At 30.1% G+C, this 17,501-nt stretch overlaps 2 protein-coding genes across 2 annotated transcripts; both read right to left on the reverse strand.

Moving 5' to 3' along the window:
• Positions 1-3,783: 3,783 nt before the first annotated feature.
• LOC11432878 (polyadenylate-binding protein RBP47C) lies at positions 3,784-7,628 on the reverse strand. The gene is made up of 6 exons (XM_003602961.4): positions 6,959-7,628; positions 5,554-6,022; positions 5,037-5,092; positions 4,830-4,960; positions 4,630-4,726; positions 3,784-4,215 (listed from the first exon to the last, which is right to left on the reverse strand). The coding sequence occupies exons 1-6, from the start codon at positions 7,310-7,312 to the stop codon at positions 4,060-4,062; spliced, it is 1,263 nt and encodes a 420-aa protein (XP_003603009.1). The 5' UTR covers positions 7,313-7,628; the 3' UTR covers positions 3,784-4,059.
• Positions 7,629-11,213: 3,585 nt separating this feature from the next.
• LOC11432298 (uncharacterized) lies at positions 11,214-13,097 on the reverse strand. Its single transcript, XM_039832105.1, has 6 exons — positions 13,086-13,097; positions 12,737-12,975; positions 12,277-12,535; positions 11,904-12,083; positions 11,675-11,830; positions 11,214-11,562 (listed from the first exon to the last, which is right to left on the reverse strand). The coding sequence occupies exons 1-6, from the start codon at positions 13,095-13,097 to the stop codon at positions 11,398-11,400; spliced, it is 1,011 nt and encodes a 336-aa protein (XP_039688039.1). The 3' UTR covers positions 11,214-11,397.
• Between the last annotated feature and the right edge of the window lie 4,404 nt (positions 13,098-17,501).

Genomic DNA, 17,501 nt, shown 5'->3' on the forward strand with positions numbered 1-17,501 from the left:
TTTTTTTTGAGAGAATATATATTGTATTATATATTTTGTAGGATGTGGGCTGATTCAAGAAGATAAATTTGGGATATTTTTTTGGGTTAATTTTTATATTTAAATTGGTGAAATTTACTTTTAAAGATTGTTTAAAAAAAATTGGGTTAAGGTTTATATCTAAAGTGATGAAAATTATTTTTAAAGATTGTTTAAAACGTGAGACTAATTTTTGGTTAATCATTTCATATTCATAGATCATGCTAAAAATCAGAGACCAATATTTTTTTATCAAGAGATAAATTTATAGCAAAAACAAATAACGAATTCAAATTAATATCATAAATATAGCATTTGATAAAGTTAATTTTACGATCCGTACTTTTCACTTCAAAACAAATTGTAATGTTAGGAGAATAGCAGGTTTGATTTACTAGGTTATTTGGCACATAGAATATCATTAAATTAAATCTTTGATTAATGAATACTCTAAAAATAAAAAATAAATGAAATCAACAAATTTCGTAAAAATGCATTCAAAGCATCGGAAATATATGTTAAGGACAAAAACTAAGAATTCAGAAGCAATGAGGAAATGTTTCTCTATATTAAAGCTTTATTGGTGTGAGGGGATTTCAACTCTCGTAGCCTCCTCTCTTGAGAAAGTATTTTGGCAAACCTGCAAAGATTAAAACAAATGTTTAGTCATTTAATCGCATAATCATCTCTTCATGATTCCTAGCCAAAGTATTAATTTTTCCGCTACTTATCTTAGGGGTGCAAGTGGTTCGGATAAATCCAACGAAATCGAAAATCCGAACCAAACCAAACCAAAAAAAATATCCGACCTTACTTGGTTCGGTTTGAAACCGATCCGAACCAATCAAAACCAATCTAGTTTGGTTTGGTTCATGCTTTTTCATTTCGAGATCCGTGAAACCGATGAACCAATCCAATGATAACCACACTTCTTATTTTACTAATATTATCCTACCTCACACAAATTTATGGTTAGGCCCAAAATTAATTTCATGGCGACCATATTTTCATGATGTTTAAATTTCAAGATGTTTTAAATTCAGTTTGCATGGATTTGTTATTTTGAAATTTATGTGTTTGTTGATGAATGATGCATGTATGGATCATGAATGATTGAAATATTTGAGTTTGATGAAGTTGTTTTTGAAGAATGATGGATGAATGAATCTTGAATCATATTTATGAAATATTGAGTAAGGTTAGTTACAAAAAGTTGTTTGAAAAATAGAAAACATGAAAAAACAAAATATGAAATACAATTATACAAAGTTCTATGAAATATTTTGTGAGAATATGAATTTTTTTTTAGTTGTATTTTTAAAAAACCGATCAACCGAACCAAATTTAGTTTGGTTTGGTTTCTTTTTTGAAAAACAATGAAAACCGAACCAATCCAAACCGATGAAGGTTTCATCGTTTCAGATATTTTTTGACTGAAAACCAATCCAAACCGAACCGTTACACCCCAAACTTATCTTAATTGAGAAGTGTTTGACGTTCATAAACTACTTTTAGACTCTTCTTAATGTGGGCAAATATCGTAATAATAATTATATTAACTGTGAGCTTTAATTGATTAGTGATCAAATTAAGTAATAAAGCTATTAGATTTCTAATTGGATAATTAATTAAATATTTAATTAGTTGATATGTACTCGATGAGTGGATGTCCGGATGACCTATTAACGGAATAATGGGAAACCCTATTGGTTATCCAATATAAAAGAGGTTATGGTTCCCAATACACCGTAAAACATTCTCTTCTCCCCATCTGAATAGAATTAGAGACATAAAGGTGCCGGTTAAGGAAGAGCCAAATCAATCGCCGCTGGCATATGTTGATGTGTTTCATATTATATCATCTCCTCTCCTTGTTTTAGATCGTTGTTGTTGAGAGGGTTGTCATGAAAGCTTCATTCAGGTATTTCTAATACCCTCATTCTCAATATCATTGATAAATCAAACATATCGTAGATCCGATCATAATTATATTGAATGTTTTATTTACTTCAGCTATTAATTCATATTTATTGAACATGTTTTATGAAATATGTTTTTATTTAGACCTAATTTTTCCAACATTTGTTAGATAGTATTGTTTATATCCAAATTAACTTATGTTTTTTTTAAGAAGCCAATTAAAACTGTGAACTGGTCAAAAAATTAAAAACTACGTAAAATCGAATATTATTAAAGGAATTATATATTTATTACAACCCCTGCATTTGGGATATATATATCATGATGTGCACATTGACAATTTTTAAGATCATACACGTTGAAGTTCAAGTTTGATATTTTGGATTTTAAACAAAAATAATCAAAATCTACATTATTTTTCAATTGTCCCATATAAATTCAACTCTCATCAATGAATGTAGTGACATCCCAACTATAAATATATTTTTTCAGTTATTTTTGGGTTAATCATTCAATTTTTAAGAGAATTCAGAGTTTGGTCGAAAGGTAAATAAAGTTTAGTGAAAATTTATTTTACTTGGAAATTAAATTCAGTTTCTCCTAAACAATTTTTTTTAAAAAGAACTCATTAACCACCTAAACTCAATCATTTAGTCAAATGTTTTTTAAGCTTTATGTTAAAACAATACATTGGAGATCTTGGAAAGCATAGGAGCAACAATAGCCAGAGACAAGACTTTTCTACCACTCTCAGTTAAATTTTAGCAAATAGTTTATGAACAAAAACACGACCAAACAAGCCTACGATCGTTTCTACATAATTAGTGTAAATGAAGGATCCATAAATTTTAATTTGTGGAGACAAGATCGTATATATATGTTAAAATAATGATAATTATCACTCAGTAAAAAAAGTTGAGACTGCATACTTTATTTCTCTAGTATCTTTGTATTTTTTTCATTTCCTTGTCTAACATTTTATCTTCTCTTTACATAACTCACTTATAAAGTCTCTTTTTTGTCCTTTTAACTAGTAATATTACAAATTTTAGAAAAATGACAACAGAAGATGGTTTTAAAAATGAAAGGAACCTTATTTTTACTTCCATTCCATTCTTCAGAAATCTTTACTGCACTTCCCATAATATCTAAACATGCAATTTAAGTAACAAATCCCTCCATCGATTTTGCTACATCAATCAGGCCAACATAGTAATATAAACATCCACATACACTGTCTAAATTGGCGTCCCAGCATACAATTTATCTGACACATGCCTCCATATAGTTTACGTACAAATATAGCTCCTTTAGGTTTCTGACTTCTTTCATACTTGGTTAGAGCAAGGCATCGTTTAATTTATGCATGGTGAAGCTACCATCCAATTGAAAAGGAAAAATAGAGTTTAAAGTACAAAGCTGCTTTTCAAAATAAAAGGGGTTTCAAAATTCTTTTATTATAAGAGTTTGACCATGAATGCGCCAGAGTAAAGATCACAATTTTAACGATCATGTAGATCATCAAAGTGAATGAGGTTTCAAGCATAAACAAAGTAGAGGAAGGAGAACAACCTTTGGATTGCATGCAATTAAAATATCATCACAAATTATGGTTGTCACATATGGTTAAACCTTCCACTCAGACCAAATGTGACTGGGATTCTATTATGGAATTCTACAATTGGTAGGTTATTATATATAAATTCTATTGTAAAGCCTCGATAAAATTGGTGGTTCTCCATGACCTTGGATGGGGTGTGCCTCCACAAATCTAAATTTTTTAGATTCAAATCAAAATTAAAATATCGGCATGGCATATAAGAAATGTGAAGAGACAAGGACAGCTCAATGGCAGGCAATAGCTAGTGCAGGCATACTTATAGGTAATTATTCCAATCAACAAGTTTAAGTTCCTCATTACTCCTACGAGTCTAAACAAATGATTAATAATTGAATTCCTACCGTGCTACTTAGGTTATCAAAATTCAACTCCACTCCACAATTAGGAGGGATTCTTCAGAATACAACCAACATATCGAGCAAGCTACTAGGGAGAAAAGTTAATTTTTCTCATTCAAACATGATGCTGTTGTGAGTATTACTTCTGCACTGCACTTTCATTTAGCTTACTTGTTGTTGGTGTCCTCCATACATGGGATAAGCAGCAGCATACATGCTCTGGTCATAAGGATGCGGCATAGCATATCCATAACCATCATAAGCAGGTCCCCCATAATATGCTGGCCCATTCCAGGGACTGCCGAATTCAGATCTAAACTGCTAGGCAAAGAGATGTGTCAATTGAGATAGAACAATTGCAAGATGCAATGAATGATAGACAGAATGGAGACAATCTGGTATTCAATGAGCTATATTCATCAATAGTTATTCTTAGAGTCTTCATTTGTATGTGAAAATTCATTAATGAACAAAATAATCATGGAACAAAATTTGATTGATTCATATTAAGCAAAAAAAATCATATCATGATTGCATTAAACTACACTTCATTAAATTTAGCAGCTGAGAACAAATAGACCTTTTGTTTCTCCTAAAACCTACATGAAGTTCATGGTATTACTAGGTGAGTTATTTAGTCGTTAAATTACACTTGCCCCTATAGATCAATAGAGACCTCGTAGGATGGCCACACAGATGTATGGGCCTAAGTATGAGGTAGAGAACAATTACCTGCTTATTTGCCGGATTGCGGCCCCAAGAAAGACGAACTGTTTGCTTGCCAACTGTTGTACCATTTAGCTTCTGCAATGCTTCTTCAGCATTATTTCTGCAGATAGGTTGTTTAGAATGATTAATTAGTGAACACGTGTAGTAAAAACCTTGTTATCTCATAATAAATGCATAGCTTAAAAATTGGATATAAATTTTACCTGTTTGCAAATTGTACAAAACCACATCCTTTTCCAACAGGTATCTTAACAGAGACTATCTCACCATACTGGGAGAATGGTTGTCTAAGATCTTCAGCGGTAGCACTAGGGTCAAGTCCTCCAACAAATATCTATAATGCATCCTTACAAAATTAGTGACAGATTAACTTCTCTAAAAAAAAATTAATAAAAAGCTGAAAAACTAACAGTTGTATTTGTAGAATCAGTGTCAGATTGGCTGGGTGTGCCGTTTGACTGGCCTCCTGTATAAAGAAACAAACTAAATCAATACCCAACTACTAGAGATGTTCCAGACTTTTCATGCAGTTTTCAGGTGAAAAGCATATGCAAATGTTAAAATGGAGAGACATTAAAAAAAAAAATACCTACACGAGATTGAAAACTGAAAGAGGAGAAATAAACAAGTGAATGGATTCAGGAAATTCTATGAATTTACTACTTGCCTGCTAATTAGAAACAAATAACATTTTCTTAACAAAATTGATATCGCCAATTATACCATAAAACAAAGCATACATTTATATGAGCAGTAAAAATGCAATTCCTTAAGTTACTCGACAAAAATACAAAGCAGAACAAATACAATTTGAGCATAAAAAAATGTCTAAAAGTGTTTGTCTCCGAATTGAATGTATACCACATTTTTTTTCTTCTACATGAAGAGTGAAATTTCAGATATGAGACGCTATATAAGTTGCCCTACCTTGTTGATAGCCAGAGGATTTCCTAGGAGTTGCAGCACCAATTCGCATTGCCCTGCTAGAACAGAAAACACCATTCATTTCATTCAAAGCTTTAGACCTTTCACCATCATCTCCAAACCTGACGAAACCATAACCCTTTGAACGTCCGGTATTGGCATCAAAAACAACTTTAGCAGCTTTAACTGAAGGGTATTTATCAGAAAAAGTTTCAAGTAACATGGTATCTGTAACATCTGCAGCTAAATCTCCTACAAAAATAGAAAGATCAGGGACATTATCTGAACGTTTGTGATCTCCTGTGCTAAATGTCGCCCAGTTAAGGCGAAAAGGTTGCTCTGTGTTAGGCATCAACATCCCAGCATAAGTCTGCAAGACTTTCTCAGCTGTCCCATGTGAAGTGAATTCCACAAATCCATACCCCTCTGTTTGACAAGTCTGCTTATTGCGAATAACCTTAATGGAGAAAATCTGCAAAAATGCATGTCAATTAGATACAAAAGTTGCTGTTAAAAAAAACAAAAAATTAGATACAAAAGTTTATCCATCTCAAACCAAATGAGAATCTCAACCACCATTTCTACTACCAAAATGAGGAAAGTCGATTCTCCTAATTAAATACCACAACATTTATTTGGATTAAATAATAATCTTGATTGAATATCATAAGACTTTTTTATCGTAAACATGTGTTTGGAAACTTTTTTCTATCATCAGCATGTGTTTGGAACAGCGGCACATTTTGAGAAATCACCATAAGAAACCGGTTACTACGTCAACCCAGAAGCTTTAGTTTTGTATTTTCACGGTGAAAATATCTCAGGATGCGAAAAATGGCTTGCAAACCCAGTTTCAAATACATGCTTAAAAACTCTTTTAAAATGCATTAAAATCCCATTCCAATACACCGCACTAAGCTTTCAAAATTCATATTATTTTTTCACCAAACAAAAGTGACAAAAAAAAAACATTGCAATAATGTCACTTTTTTGGTTAAATCTAGCCATCTGCAAAAACTGCACCTTAAACCCATGTCAGAAGTGCAAACATTTCAATCTTCTCTTTAATCCAAAAAACTATTAATACACATGCCTTTAATTTCTTTTCAATTGTACTATAATTACATACACAATTAGTAAAAAAAAAAAATCCTTTTTTCTGGGGGATAACTCAAAACCCAAAAAATTAACTTCATAACAAAAAAAACCCAAACAAACAAAAAGACACAAAACCCAAATGAAGCATAACCGAATCTTAAGTAGAAACGACAAACTGTATTATCCATTTTCCATAATAACTTACAATCAGAAAACATAGAAGTAACAAAACAAAAAAAAAAACGATTTAATGTTGATAAATAAAATCAAGTGAAAGAAAGAAAGAAAGAAAGAAAGAAAAAGGGAAAACCTCGCCGGTGGAAGCGAAACAACGGTGGAGATAATTTTCATCCATCCAATGGTGCAAATCACCGACCCAGAGAGTTTTATTATCAGCAGCACTAGATCCATGATGCACGTGAGGCACGTGGTGAAGATAATGATGATAAGCCATGTAATGGTGCGGTGGCGGCGGATAATGTTGAGGCGGTAACATATGATGCGGCATTACCATTGCCGCCGGTGGATATTGCATCGGAACCCACTGCTGCGGTGGTGGAAATGTAAGTGAATGCGGTGAAGGTGGCGGCGGAGTTTTCTGTTGCGGCCTGTTGTTACTACTCTGTTCCGTTGGTTTCGAATCAGAACCGTTAGTTGATTGCATCTTCACGACGAGTTTAAACAATCAATAGTTACTAATTACACCCCCCTCGTTTTGGTTGCGTTAGAGAATTGAAATGAATAGAATTAGAATAGAATCTGTGGATTTGATGAGAGTGTAAGAGAAAGAGGTTGCGGCGAGCGAGGGTATAAGAGGATTATTGGTGAACGAGGTTGGGCGTATCTACCGTTGGATTAAATGGTGAGATTAGATTTGAGCCGTTAGATGTGTAATAAGGGATATGCATTGCACTATTTAAGTACTAGTAGTGTAGTAGTACTTGGTTCGTATATCTTTCTCTGAATCCGCCGCCACCTCTTTCTTTCTTTCCTTTCATTCACTCACTTCTTTGTGGATTTTTTCTGCTCTTTTTTTACCTTCTTTGTGTGTCTTGCTACGTAACCACTAACCTAAACCTTTTTTTTTACCCTTAACTAATTTTTTTTTACTATATAGACTTCTCTCCCTTGCCCTCTCAATATGCCATTTCACATAGTTTTATTGTAGTGGATAATTAATTATAATTATTGCTAGAAACAAATAAATTATTATACAGTTACCAAATCTCCCTTATAAATTAAATAGTGATTTTGTCAAAAGAAAATGTAAAATAGAGATGATAATATTTTCACTTAAATCATAGTAATTATGTGTATTCTAAGTTGAAAATATATACTTTTTTTTTTCTTTTAAATAAGGTAAATTAGCTCATCAAAATTAATATTTGGTAAAATAGAACTTGAAAGATCTTGAGATAGCATACTCCAAGATCTCAATTCAACACCACTAGACCATCCTAAATGGTGTTGACCCACGTGCATCCCAACCCAAATATCAACTTCAAATCTCAATCCAACATCACCGTATCAACTCAAGTGACGTTGACCCATTTGCATTCAAACCAAGATAAAAAAAAAATACCAAAAATAATGTAAAATGACCCAAGTGTACCTGCCAAATTTGTCATCAAGATATTTTCTTAATGGTTTAGTTTCGGATAATTAGGTAGAAGGGCAAGAAACAAATTAAAAATATTATGAATGTAATAAACTATGTGCTCCAAACTAGGTTAGAGCTCAATAATAGGAATTAAGGGGTCGTTAGATGGTCGGGATAAGGAGACAATATATGATACATTTATCATATCATGTTTAAATCTCATATTTGATGCACCAAACAGATAGGATATATAAACTATTTTTATATCCTATTATAACTTGCCTTTTTAATTTTTATCCTGAGTATAAGCTAGGTTAGAAACTATAATGACATGATTATAAATTCATTCCATATTTATTACCATGATATAATACCATTTTTAAAATATTGTCATTCCTTACTTATTTATTTATAATTAATTACATGTCATTTTTAAAATATTTAATTAATTACGAGAATAATTTTCTCATTTAATTATAATAAAATAAAGATATCTTTTTTTTTTTTTGAAGGAAGGAAATATCTTATTTGTTATCTCGTGCTCATCAGACACATGATAGAATTAATGTTTATCATTTCATATCATATTATGTCTTTATACAACTCTATATCATATCTTGTCTCTATCTTAACATGAACATAATAAGGCACATGTTTCATGTATGCTCCACCAAGGTTATCGTTGAGAAACAATCAAGATTAAAATGATAATTAAAGGATACAATTAAAATATATAATCAATATTGCATTGAAAATTAAAATGATAATTCATATTAAGATAAACATATTTTTTTTAAGTTATGTCTAAATTATAGTTTATCATAATAATCTAACTAGTTTGTCAAAAAAATAAATAATAATCTAACTAGTCACTACCAAAAAAATAATAATCCAACTAGTGTCTATTTTATCTAACTATTAAATATCCATAGTGTCTTTATTGATACCCGTAACATTTCACCATTAGGTAGTTAAAAATTCCCCACCTTGAAGAGACAATTTTAATTCAATCTTTATGAAACTTCAAAGCTTTACCTTAGCACAGAGAGAACATTTAATAAAAATAACAGAGAGAAACATAAGTTTTTTTTTTTTTTGAGTCAAAGAGAGAAACATAAGTTTTTAAGTATTTTTTAAAAAAAAATTCAAAGAAGTATTTTAAAAAGGAGAAAATTTAGGTACAATTTCTTAGGTATTTTTCGTATAGTTCTTAACTAAAAATACATATTTTTTTAATATAACAAACTTTGAGAAAATTATGAATTTGAGGAAATTATGATATTTTTTATTAAAAATCATACGAAAAGCACCTAAAGAATTGTACATAAGTTTCTCCTTTTAAAAAAACTTGTAAATCAAATTCAATGAAATAAATTGCAATTTGGAGTAAGTGTGGCTATGTGCCACGAATTTTCCTTTTTAGCGAAGTTTTGGATACTGCACTAATTTTATTCTAACAACGATTTAAATTAAAACAGCAAACGATTAAAAATATTGAATACTTCTCTTATTGGATTTCAGATTAATTTTTCAAAACTAATTAATCGTATGCATATACTCTAAGTAGTATAAATCTATTATTTGTTGGTTTTTAAGTTTTAATAATAAAATTATTAGTTTCATTTAATCTATATTTTTACTACGTTATATGTATTTTTTAACAAATCAAAATAGGATATATTAAAAGAGTGTGTAGAGCAACAAGGAGCTAATAATTTAGTGCTACTAAGAGATCGGACACCACATGAATTAAGACATTGAAAATATGAATCAATCTTTTTTTATCTATTTTGAGTCTCACACTTCCTCCTTCGTATGTGTGTATCGTAAAATGTAATTGGAATGGACTCTATCTTCATTTTATTTAATTAATGCCGAGACTCAGTGATCTAATTGTGTAAACATCCTTATGTATGGTGCAAAACATTTTTTTTTTGAACAAGCAAAAATAGAATATATATTAACCACAAAAAGTAACTCCTCTAGCACAAGATGTGCCAAAAGAATTACTAAAGGAACATAGTTTCAATTACACAACCATCAAACAAACCATTATGTGATGCCCAAGCATTGAAACGAGCTCGAACACCACCTATCGGTGCCAAACCTAAAGGCAGCCTTCTTGGCTTTCATCCAGGCTAAAGACATATATTTCACTTTATCTAACAACCTGAAACAGGGGTTACAACATTATTGAAAAATCTATTATTGCGCTCATTCCATAAGACCCAAACGCAAAATAGCCAAATAAACTAAAGGAATGACCGTTTTGCTCTGCCACCACCTGTTAAATGCACGAATTTATGGTGCAAAACTTATCTCACATTTTTTTAGAAAATAAAACTTATTCCACTTGTAGACCATAGAATTATCTGAAATGTGCATGCAAATTTTTTATACACCAATAGTAGTGTGTAAATGTTATTTTTTTGTTTTTTACAAATAATCTTCATGAGGTGATGATATCCAAGGCATTGTCAAAAACTAAATATGAAGACCTCCTACCTGAAATTTGAACTTTAATGAAGACCTCCTACCTGAAATTTGAACTTTAATTAATCACATTGTGAAAGTTTCTCCTCCAAAGTATTATTAAGTGAGTCATGCTAAGTAAGTGATTAGTTTTAGGTAGAAAATAAAAATTTCTAAGGTTTCAAGGTGTTGAATGCAACATTTCAAAGATAAAATTTCCCTTTTAAACTTTTTAACAAATGTCTAAATGACACTTGGCAGTTTAATTGGTTTGAGATAAGAGAAAAAAATTAGGAGGTTCTGAATTCAAATCCGATCAATAATATAACAAATTAGTTAATAATATTTTTCACTAAAAAAAAATCATTTCTTCAGCAAGTAACTGTAATTTGCCAAATAATTTTCCATTTTTCATCTATGATGTGTATGTCATATGATATGACCTATTGCGAATGCAATATTGATCAAAAATATCTTTTTTTTTTTTTTTTTAACAAATCAAAATATTGACCAAAATATCTACAATCACCGTTCGAAAAAATACCTAAACATAAAATAAATTTTCATATGTACAAAGGAGTTGTTTCAAAACGCAATATTTAAGGATTAATGAGAGTATTAGTCTATTGATGTTGCTCTAATGATCTTATGACAAAGTCTGCTACATTTGATCTTGATTAATCTTTGTAGAGAAAACTCTCATACGACGTCCCAGTCAATGTTTTCTGAACTTCGTCCCAATTTTCAATTTGCATTGACAATGGAGCAGTATGTATCTTGACTTGTCGACTCTCTAGTTCTCTATATGGCACCTTCAAAAATTCTTGAACATCCTTCAATTTCTGTATCATGAAACATTCAGAAACATATATAGAAAGTCTAAGCAAGCACAAAAGGTTGTAGAATTATGGTGTGTCAATTTTACTATGAATCTAAGCATGCACAAAGTCTTACCGTGCGGTTGTTAACAAGATCCTCGTAGTAAAGAACAATGTGTCGAATGCTTTTAAAATATGATATGGCTTTTGCAATTGTCTCATTTGTTTTCTTTAGTTCTGGTATCAATAACGTGACATTGATTTTTGGCTTATACTTTGCAAGAATTGTAGCCTGCAGAAGCATAACAGGATCAGATTTAAAACCAAAAAAGATTATAGCAAGAAAGAGTGAAAAAATCAGTGACCTCCATTGTAGAGTGCACATGAGACTTGTGTGTTCCATTCAATAGCTTGACATCTTTGTCATAGGAGTTGGCTAGTACAGATACCATTCTACGGAGTAAATTTCTTCTGAACAAGAATATTGTAGAAACTTGTTTTTGCTCCAAATATTCAACTATTTCTTTATGATGATCCATCAAACCCTTAATTTATTGAAAAATATGACAATAGTTAGAGAAATTTTATCGTAAAATGATGCAATTCAATTAACCATATGTTTGGTAATAGCACAACTCAATTCAATAAAATCAAATACTACTTAAAAAATAAACACACCCTTACTTAAGAACTTCTACGATACATTCGTAAATTGAGGTGTTAGGATACTCTACCTACCTGATTAAGCATCCACTTGTAGCCAATAGCAGCAGAGCACTCATTCTTGGAAGCACTAGTGAACCAATCAAGATTATACACTTCATTTATAGTCTTCAAAATTAAAGAAACATTTTCCCTTCTTTTCTCAACTGAAAATATTTCTCCATTTGAGCTTACGTTAATATGACTATTCAAAAATGTTTCAAACCAACCACTCCCAGATCTTTGCATTGACACAATGCAAAAATATCGTACAGGATTGCAACTACACTCCTCTCTGCAAATTCATCAACCTTATTTATTAAAAAAAAAATCAACCAACATAAACAACTATTTGATTTTGAAGGAATAAACAACTATTTGATAAAATCATTGTATGCGAGGATTGATTTTATCATCCAAAAAGTTTAGCAGTATATTCATATGTAATTAATCATTTATATATAAAAAAACCATGATAATATGATTAGAATTATACCTACTATAGGTTTTGGGTTCTGGATAATGTAAGTAGGGAATTTCCCATTCTTGGACATTGGAAGGATGAGGGCATGGTTGCGTGAAGACACTAACACCTAAGAACTTTGAATATGTCCTTACACCTTTTAGCTCAAAACAAATTGAGCAAATGTATATTCCACAAACCACCGCAATAGCTAAAACTACCAACCTCAATGTTAATGGAAATTTCTTTGTAGATTTTATATCTAGTGAATCCTGTAATCCATAAAATTTTGCCAATGTTAGTCTCAAATCACATAATTAAATATAAGCAGTTATAAATGTGCATGTAATAACAATAACAAAAGAAGATCACCAGAGCTTACCTTGGTTTCCATCTAAGATCTCCATAAAGAAAAATAGACAATAGATCCAAATAATGTTCATATTCTGTTTCAAATTTCAAAGCTAGAGATATACATGGCGAGTGAAGGGGTCAAATAGCATGGTTGTCTGTTTACATTTTTTTAAATCAAATTAATATCGTGCTTGTGTATAAACATGTCTAAATATATAAAGTCCCTCAAAAAGAAAATGTCTGAATATATAATGTTCCACCGGTAAGTTTATGGACTTGCAAAATTATAAATCATCATTTATTTATAGTAATAATATAACAATATATCATTTATAATTATAATCATTAAATTAAGAAAATAGAAATTTAAATTAAAAAATAGAAAAAATAACTTATATATCCCCTCTAACTAACTCTCATCACTCACACAAAAAAAAAAAAAAAAACCTCTATTATCCCACTAACTCAATCTCATGATCAAGTTATCTACAAACAACATCAATGATATATATATATAGGCTGTGTTTGGTAACATAAAAAAGCTAGCTTATAGCTTGTTGGACTAACTTATAAGCTTGTTTTGATAAAATAAGATGTGTTTGGTAAAAAGCTTTTCACACTAGCTTATAGCGTTTTTTAAGAAGCTAATCCAAGTAGCTTTTTAGCTTATAGCTTGTAGCTTTTTATACTTTCTTCCCATTTTAACCTTTTCTTAATTTTATTTTATTTTATTATAATAAAAAAAAAAGTACCCACTATCTTCTTAAACTAACTACATTTACCATGTATGGCTTTTTAAATTTTCTTGTCCACTTTTTTGTTTTTTTTTACTTTGCTCATAATTCATATAATATATAATTTTATATAAAATTTATAATAGTGAAGCAAGTTTAGTTAAATAAAATTCATAAAAATAAAATAAAAATTGTTAAATAAAAAAATTCGATTGAATTCATAAATACATTTATTATTTTGGAAATGAAAATAATTTGAAATATATTTAAATATTTAAAAATAAACGTGTTAAGTAATAAAAATTATATATATGATATTAAAAAAAATTAAACAAGCATGTCCTTTTATGTCATTTTATATTTATAGTCACTTCAACAGCTAATTTTACCAAACACTTTTAATTTTAATCAGCTAACTTTTCAGCTATTAGCCATCAGCTATAAGCTAGCTTTTCAGCCATCAGCTAGCTTATCAACTAGCTTATAGCTTTTTTTTACCAAACACACCCATAGAGAGAGAGAGAGAGGGCATTTCAAATGTGAGGGTGAGAGGGTCTTTTATCAACCATTAGATCAAAATCAATGGCCCTTGTTAAAAATCTTATAATAGTGACTGATGTATGAGATTACTCTCAATTCTCCCATGTCTCTTCTTTTCCGGTCTTCTTCTTCTTCTTCTCAATTCTTCATATAATTTCCTCTCCACTTGGTCATTTCCAAAATACAATTTTTATTTTATCTCTAGTATCTCTTTCATTATTATAATTTATAATAAAAAATTATCATGAAAATCCCATCTAAAAAAGTAACAGGAAAACAAGAACATATAAACTAAGATCCAAAAACAAGAACAACCATGAAAACCTTTTTTCCCAGAACGGCGTCGACGAACTCCGATGAACATGAACACCGACGAACAGCAACGTCGCTGACTAACACTTTTAGATCTACTCATCAACGGGATTCACATCATTATGGTTTAATTTCCTTTGTCAGCTATTTTAGATCTTTCTGTTTTAAAGGTTGTCGATTGATAATGAAGAAATTTCTTTGTTCTGTGGGTGTGAGAGGAGGTTGAAAATCACTGGATCAAACAACAAGTTTTTCTTGTTTTTGGTGCTTCGTCCCTTTCAAATTTAACTTCTCCATTATTCTGTGCAAGGCTATTTTGCTATATCAACTCCATTATGAGAGAGAATTTGGGAGAAAACTTTGCTTTATATAGCTTATCTTTTAACTATGAAACTCAACAAGCTTTTGATTCTCACCATAATTCCTTTAATGATGAATTAATTTGGGATGAAATGAAACTTGTTGGACCTTCAAAAAGGAAATTAAACCATAATGATGTGAATTCCGTTGATGTTAAAGCATTTTTTTAAGGGGAGATGTTAAAACAATATTTACTAGTTACTTAATGAGAAGACAAATAAGAGAAAAGACAACAAAAAAGGCGTGAGTGATTTGGATAATAAGTGAGAAAAAAGAAGGTGCAATTTAACATTTCTCATAAGAATTCATTTAGAAGTTAAAGTGAGCATTTTAGTACTGTCGTGCAATAGTACCGATTTGAAGTTAAAGGGAGCATTTTAGTACTGTCGTGCAATAATAACGAAAATATTGTAGCACATTTTAGTATTTTCCAATTTATTTTTTTTACAACAGTACTCTCAAGTTATTATCATTTAATTTAGGCTTAAATAAGTCTTTTGTCCCTGCAAATATAGGTCATTTGAATTTCCGTCCTTGAATTTACTAATCCTTCCAATCTACCACTGCAAAATTTAATCATTTGACTTTTGGTCCTAATTAGTTTTTTTTTTTTTTTTTCTGAGGTGGGTTGTCATTAGCGATGTGGTGCTCATGTAGCAAGTGATGATTGGGCAAGGTGGTTGGTTTAAATAGATCTTTCGTCCCTCAAATATATGTCATTTGAATTTTCATCCCTGAAGTTACTAATCAGATGTAATTATGACCATTTTTTAAATGATTAATATTTGCAATGACAAAATGGAAGAATTAGTAACTTCAGGGATGAAAATTCAAATGACCTATATTTACAGGTCGAAAGGCTTTAATTTATCTAAAACTTTTGACTTATTGCTTTAGTTTAGCGTGAACCTCCCGTTTTGTCTTAATTAGTAACTTGTGAGGGTTGTAGCTCAAGTCTAACCAGGCAGCCACCATCTTTTACTAGGAATATCAGTTTTGTGAAAGTCCAGACAATATGAAATTTTGTTATTTGATTTTTATTTTTGAGTAAAGATAGTTTGAATATCTCTTACAATTTTTTGTAGTCCAATTCAATCTAACAGGAATTAATTTATCACTAATATAAAGATAGTATTAAGGATCAATTTTCTATTATTTTTTGTTTGTGATCGAATTGAATCGACTATTTAATCGAATTTTTATCCATAATTTTTGGAAACTTGCACGTATCACCAAAGGAATCAGCCATTTTCATCGTCTGCCAAACTGAAAACTGTCATATTGACCCGAAAAGGAAGAAGAAGAAAAAAAAACATGCAAATGGGTTATCACGTTGCGTGTCAACCATAGTAATGCATATTTAATCCAAAAAAAAGCATGGTAAGGCATGCATAAATGGGGAAGATTCATTCGAAACACACGGTTGCACTCATTTTTTATACGATTTTACTTAACAAAATACCTAACTAATTCTTTATAAAATTCTTGGTTTAATTTTATGCAACAGGGTGCAAATGCATCTCATAGCCCAAATTTTCACAATTACCTTTTTGTTCCAAAATTATAAAATGGCAAATTATACGGTACACCCAATATATTTGAGTGTACCGGTACACTCACTCTTTAAATTAATAGTTAAATGAGTTGTTTTTTGATAAAAAAATAATATTTTTTTTATCATTTATAATTATAATAACTAAATATTATTCATCAAAAGTGTCAACGAATTAAAATTAATATTTTTTGAATTTTTATCACCCATAATTGAGAACATTGATTATTTTTTTACGATAATATATAAAAATATTACTAAAATTCTTATAAACAATGAAATTATGTTTTTTCTTATGAAATGATGTTCTATAAAATATAAATGTTGATAAATAGTTATTTATTTCACAAAAAATGATCATTAATTTATGAATGTACAGTAGAAGTTCCCTTATAAAATAACCCTCACTTAAAAATTACCCATATCATATATAGATGACCTTGTTCATATCAATATAAACAATTTTATCTCAATCAACTACCTTCATTATGCCTAAGTATGGGGTTCAAATGACCAGTATTGGCATGTTATTAAATGACCAAGAGTTTGAAATATATCACAATTTTGCAATCAAAATGGCTTCAAAATTATCAACATTTGACGAGTTTTTAAAATTTTATCATATTAATTTTATATATCAATTTCAAAGTAAAGAGAGATAAAAATCCATTCATGTGAATATAAGCACAAATCCACTACGACCACATTGTAAATACCTTAATGAACTCTCGTATATAAAATAAATAAATATTTTATAAAAATACTAAATTAATGTTGGTATTTATTTATTTTTTGTCAAGATTAATGTTGGTATTTTAAATAAGGTTAAATAAGTTTTTGGTCCTTATAACTGTAAATATATCAACTATTCATTTTAGTCCCTTTAAAAAATTTCTTCGACTTTTATTCCTCTAAAAGTTTTTCATCTTCACTTTTGGTTCATCCT

This window comes from Medicago truncatula, chromosome 3, assembly GCF_003473485.1.
Source record: "Medicago truncatula cultivar Jemalong A17 chromosome 3, MtrunA17r5.0-ANR, whole genome shotgun sequence".
Taxonomy (NCBI): domain Eukaryota; kingdom Viridiplantae; phylum Streptophyta; class Magnoliopsida; order Fabales; family Fabaceae; genus Medicago; species Medicago truncatula.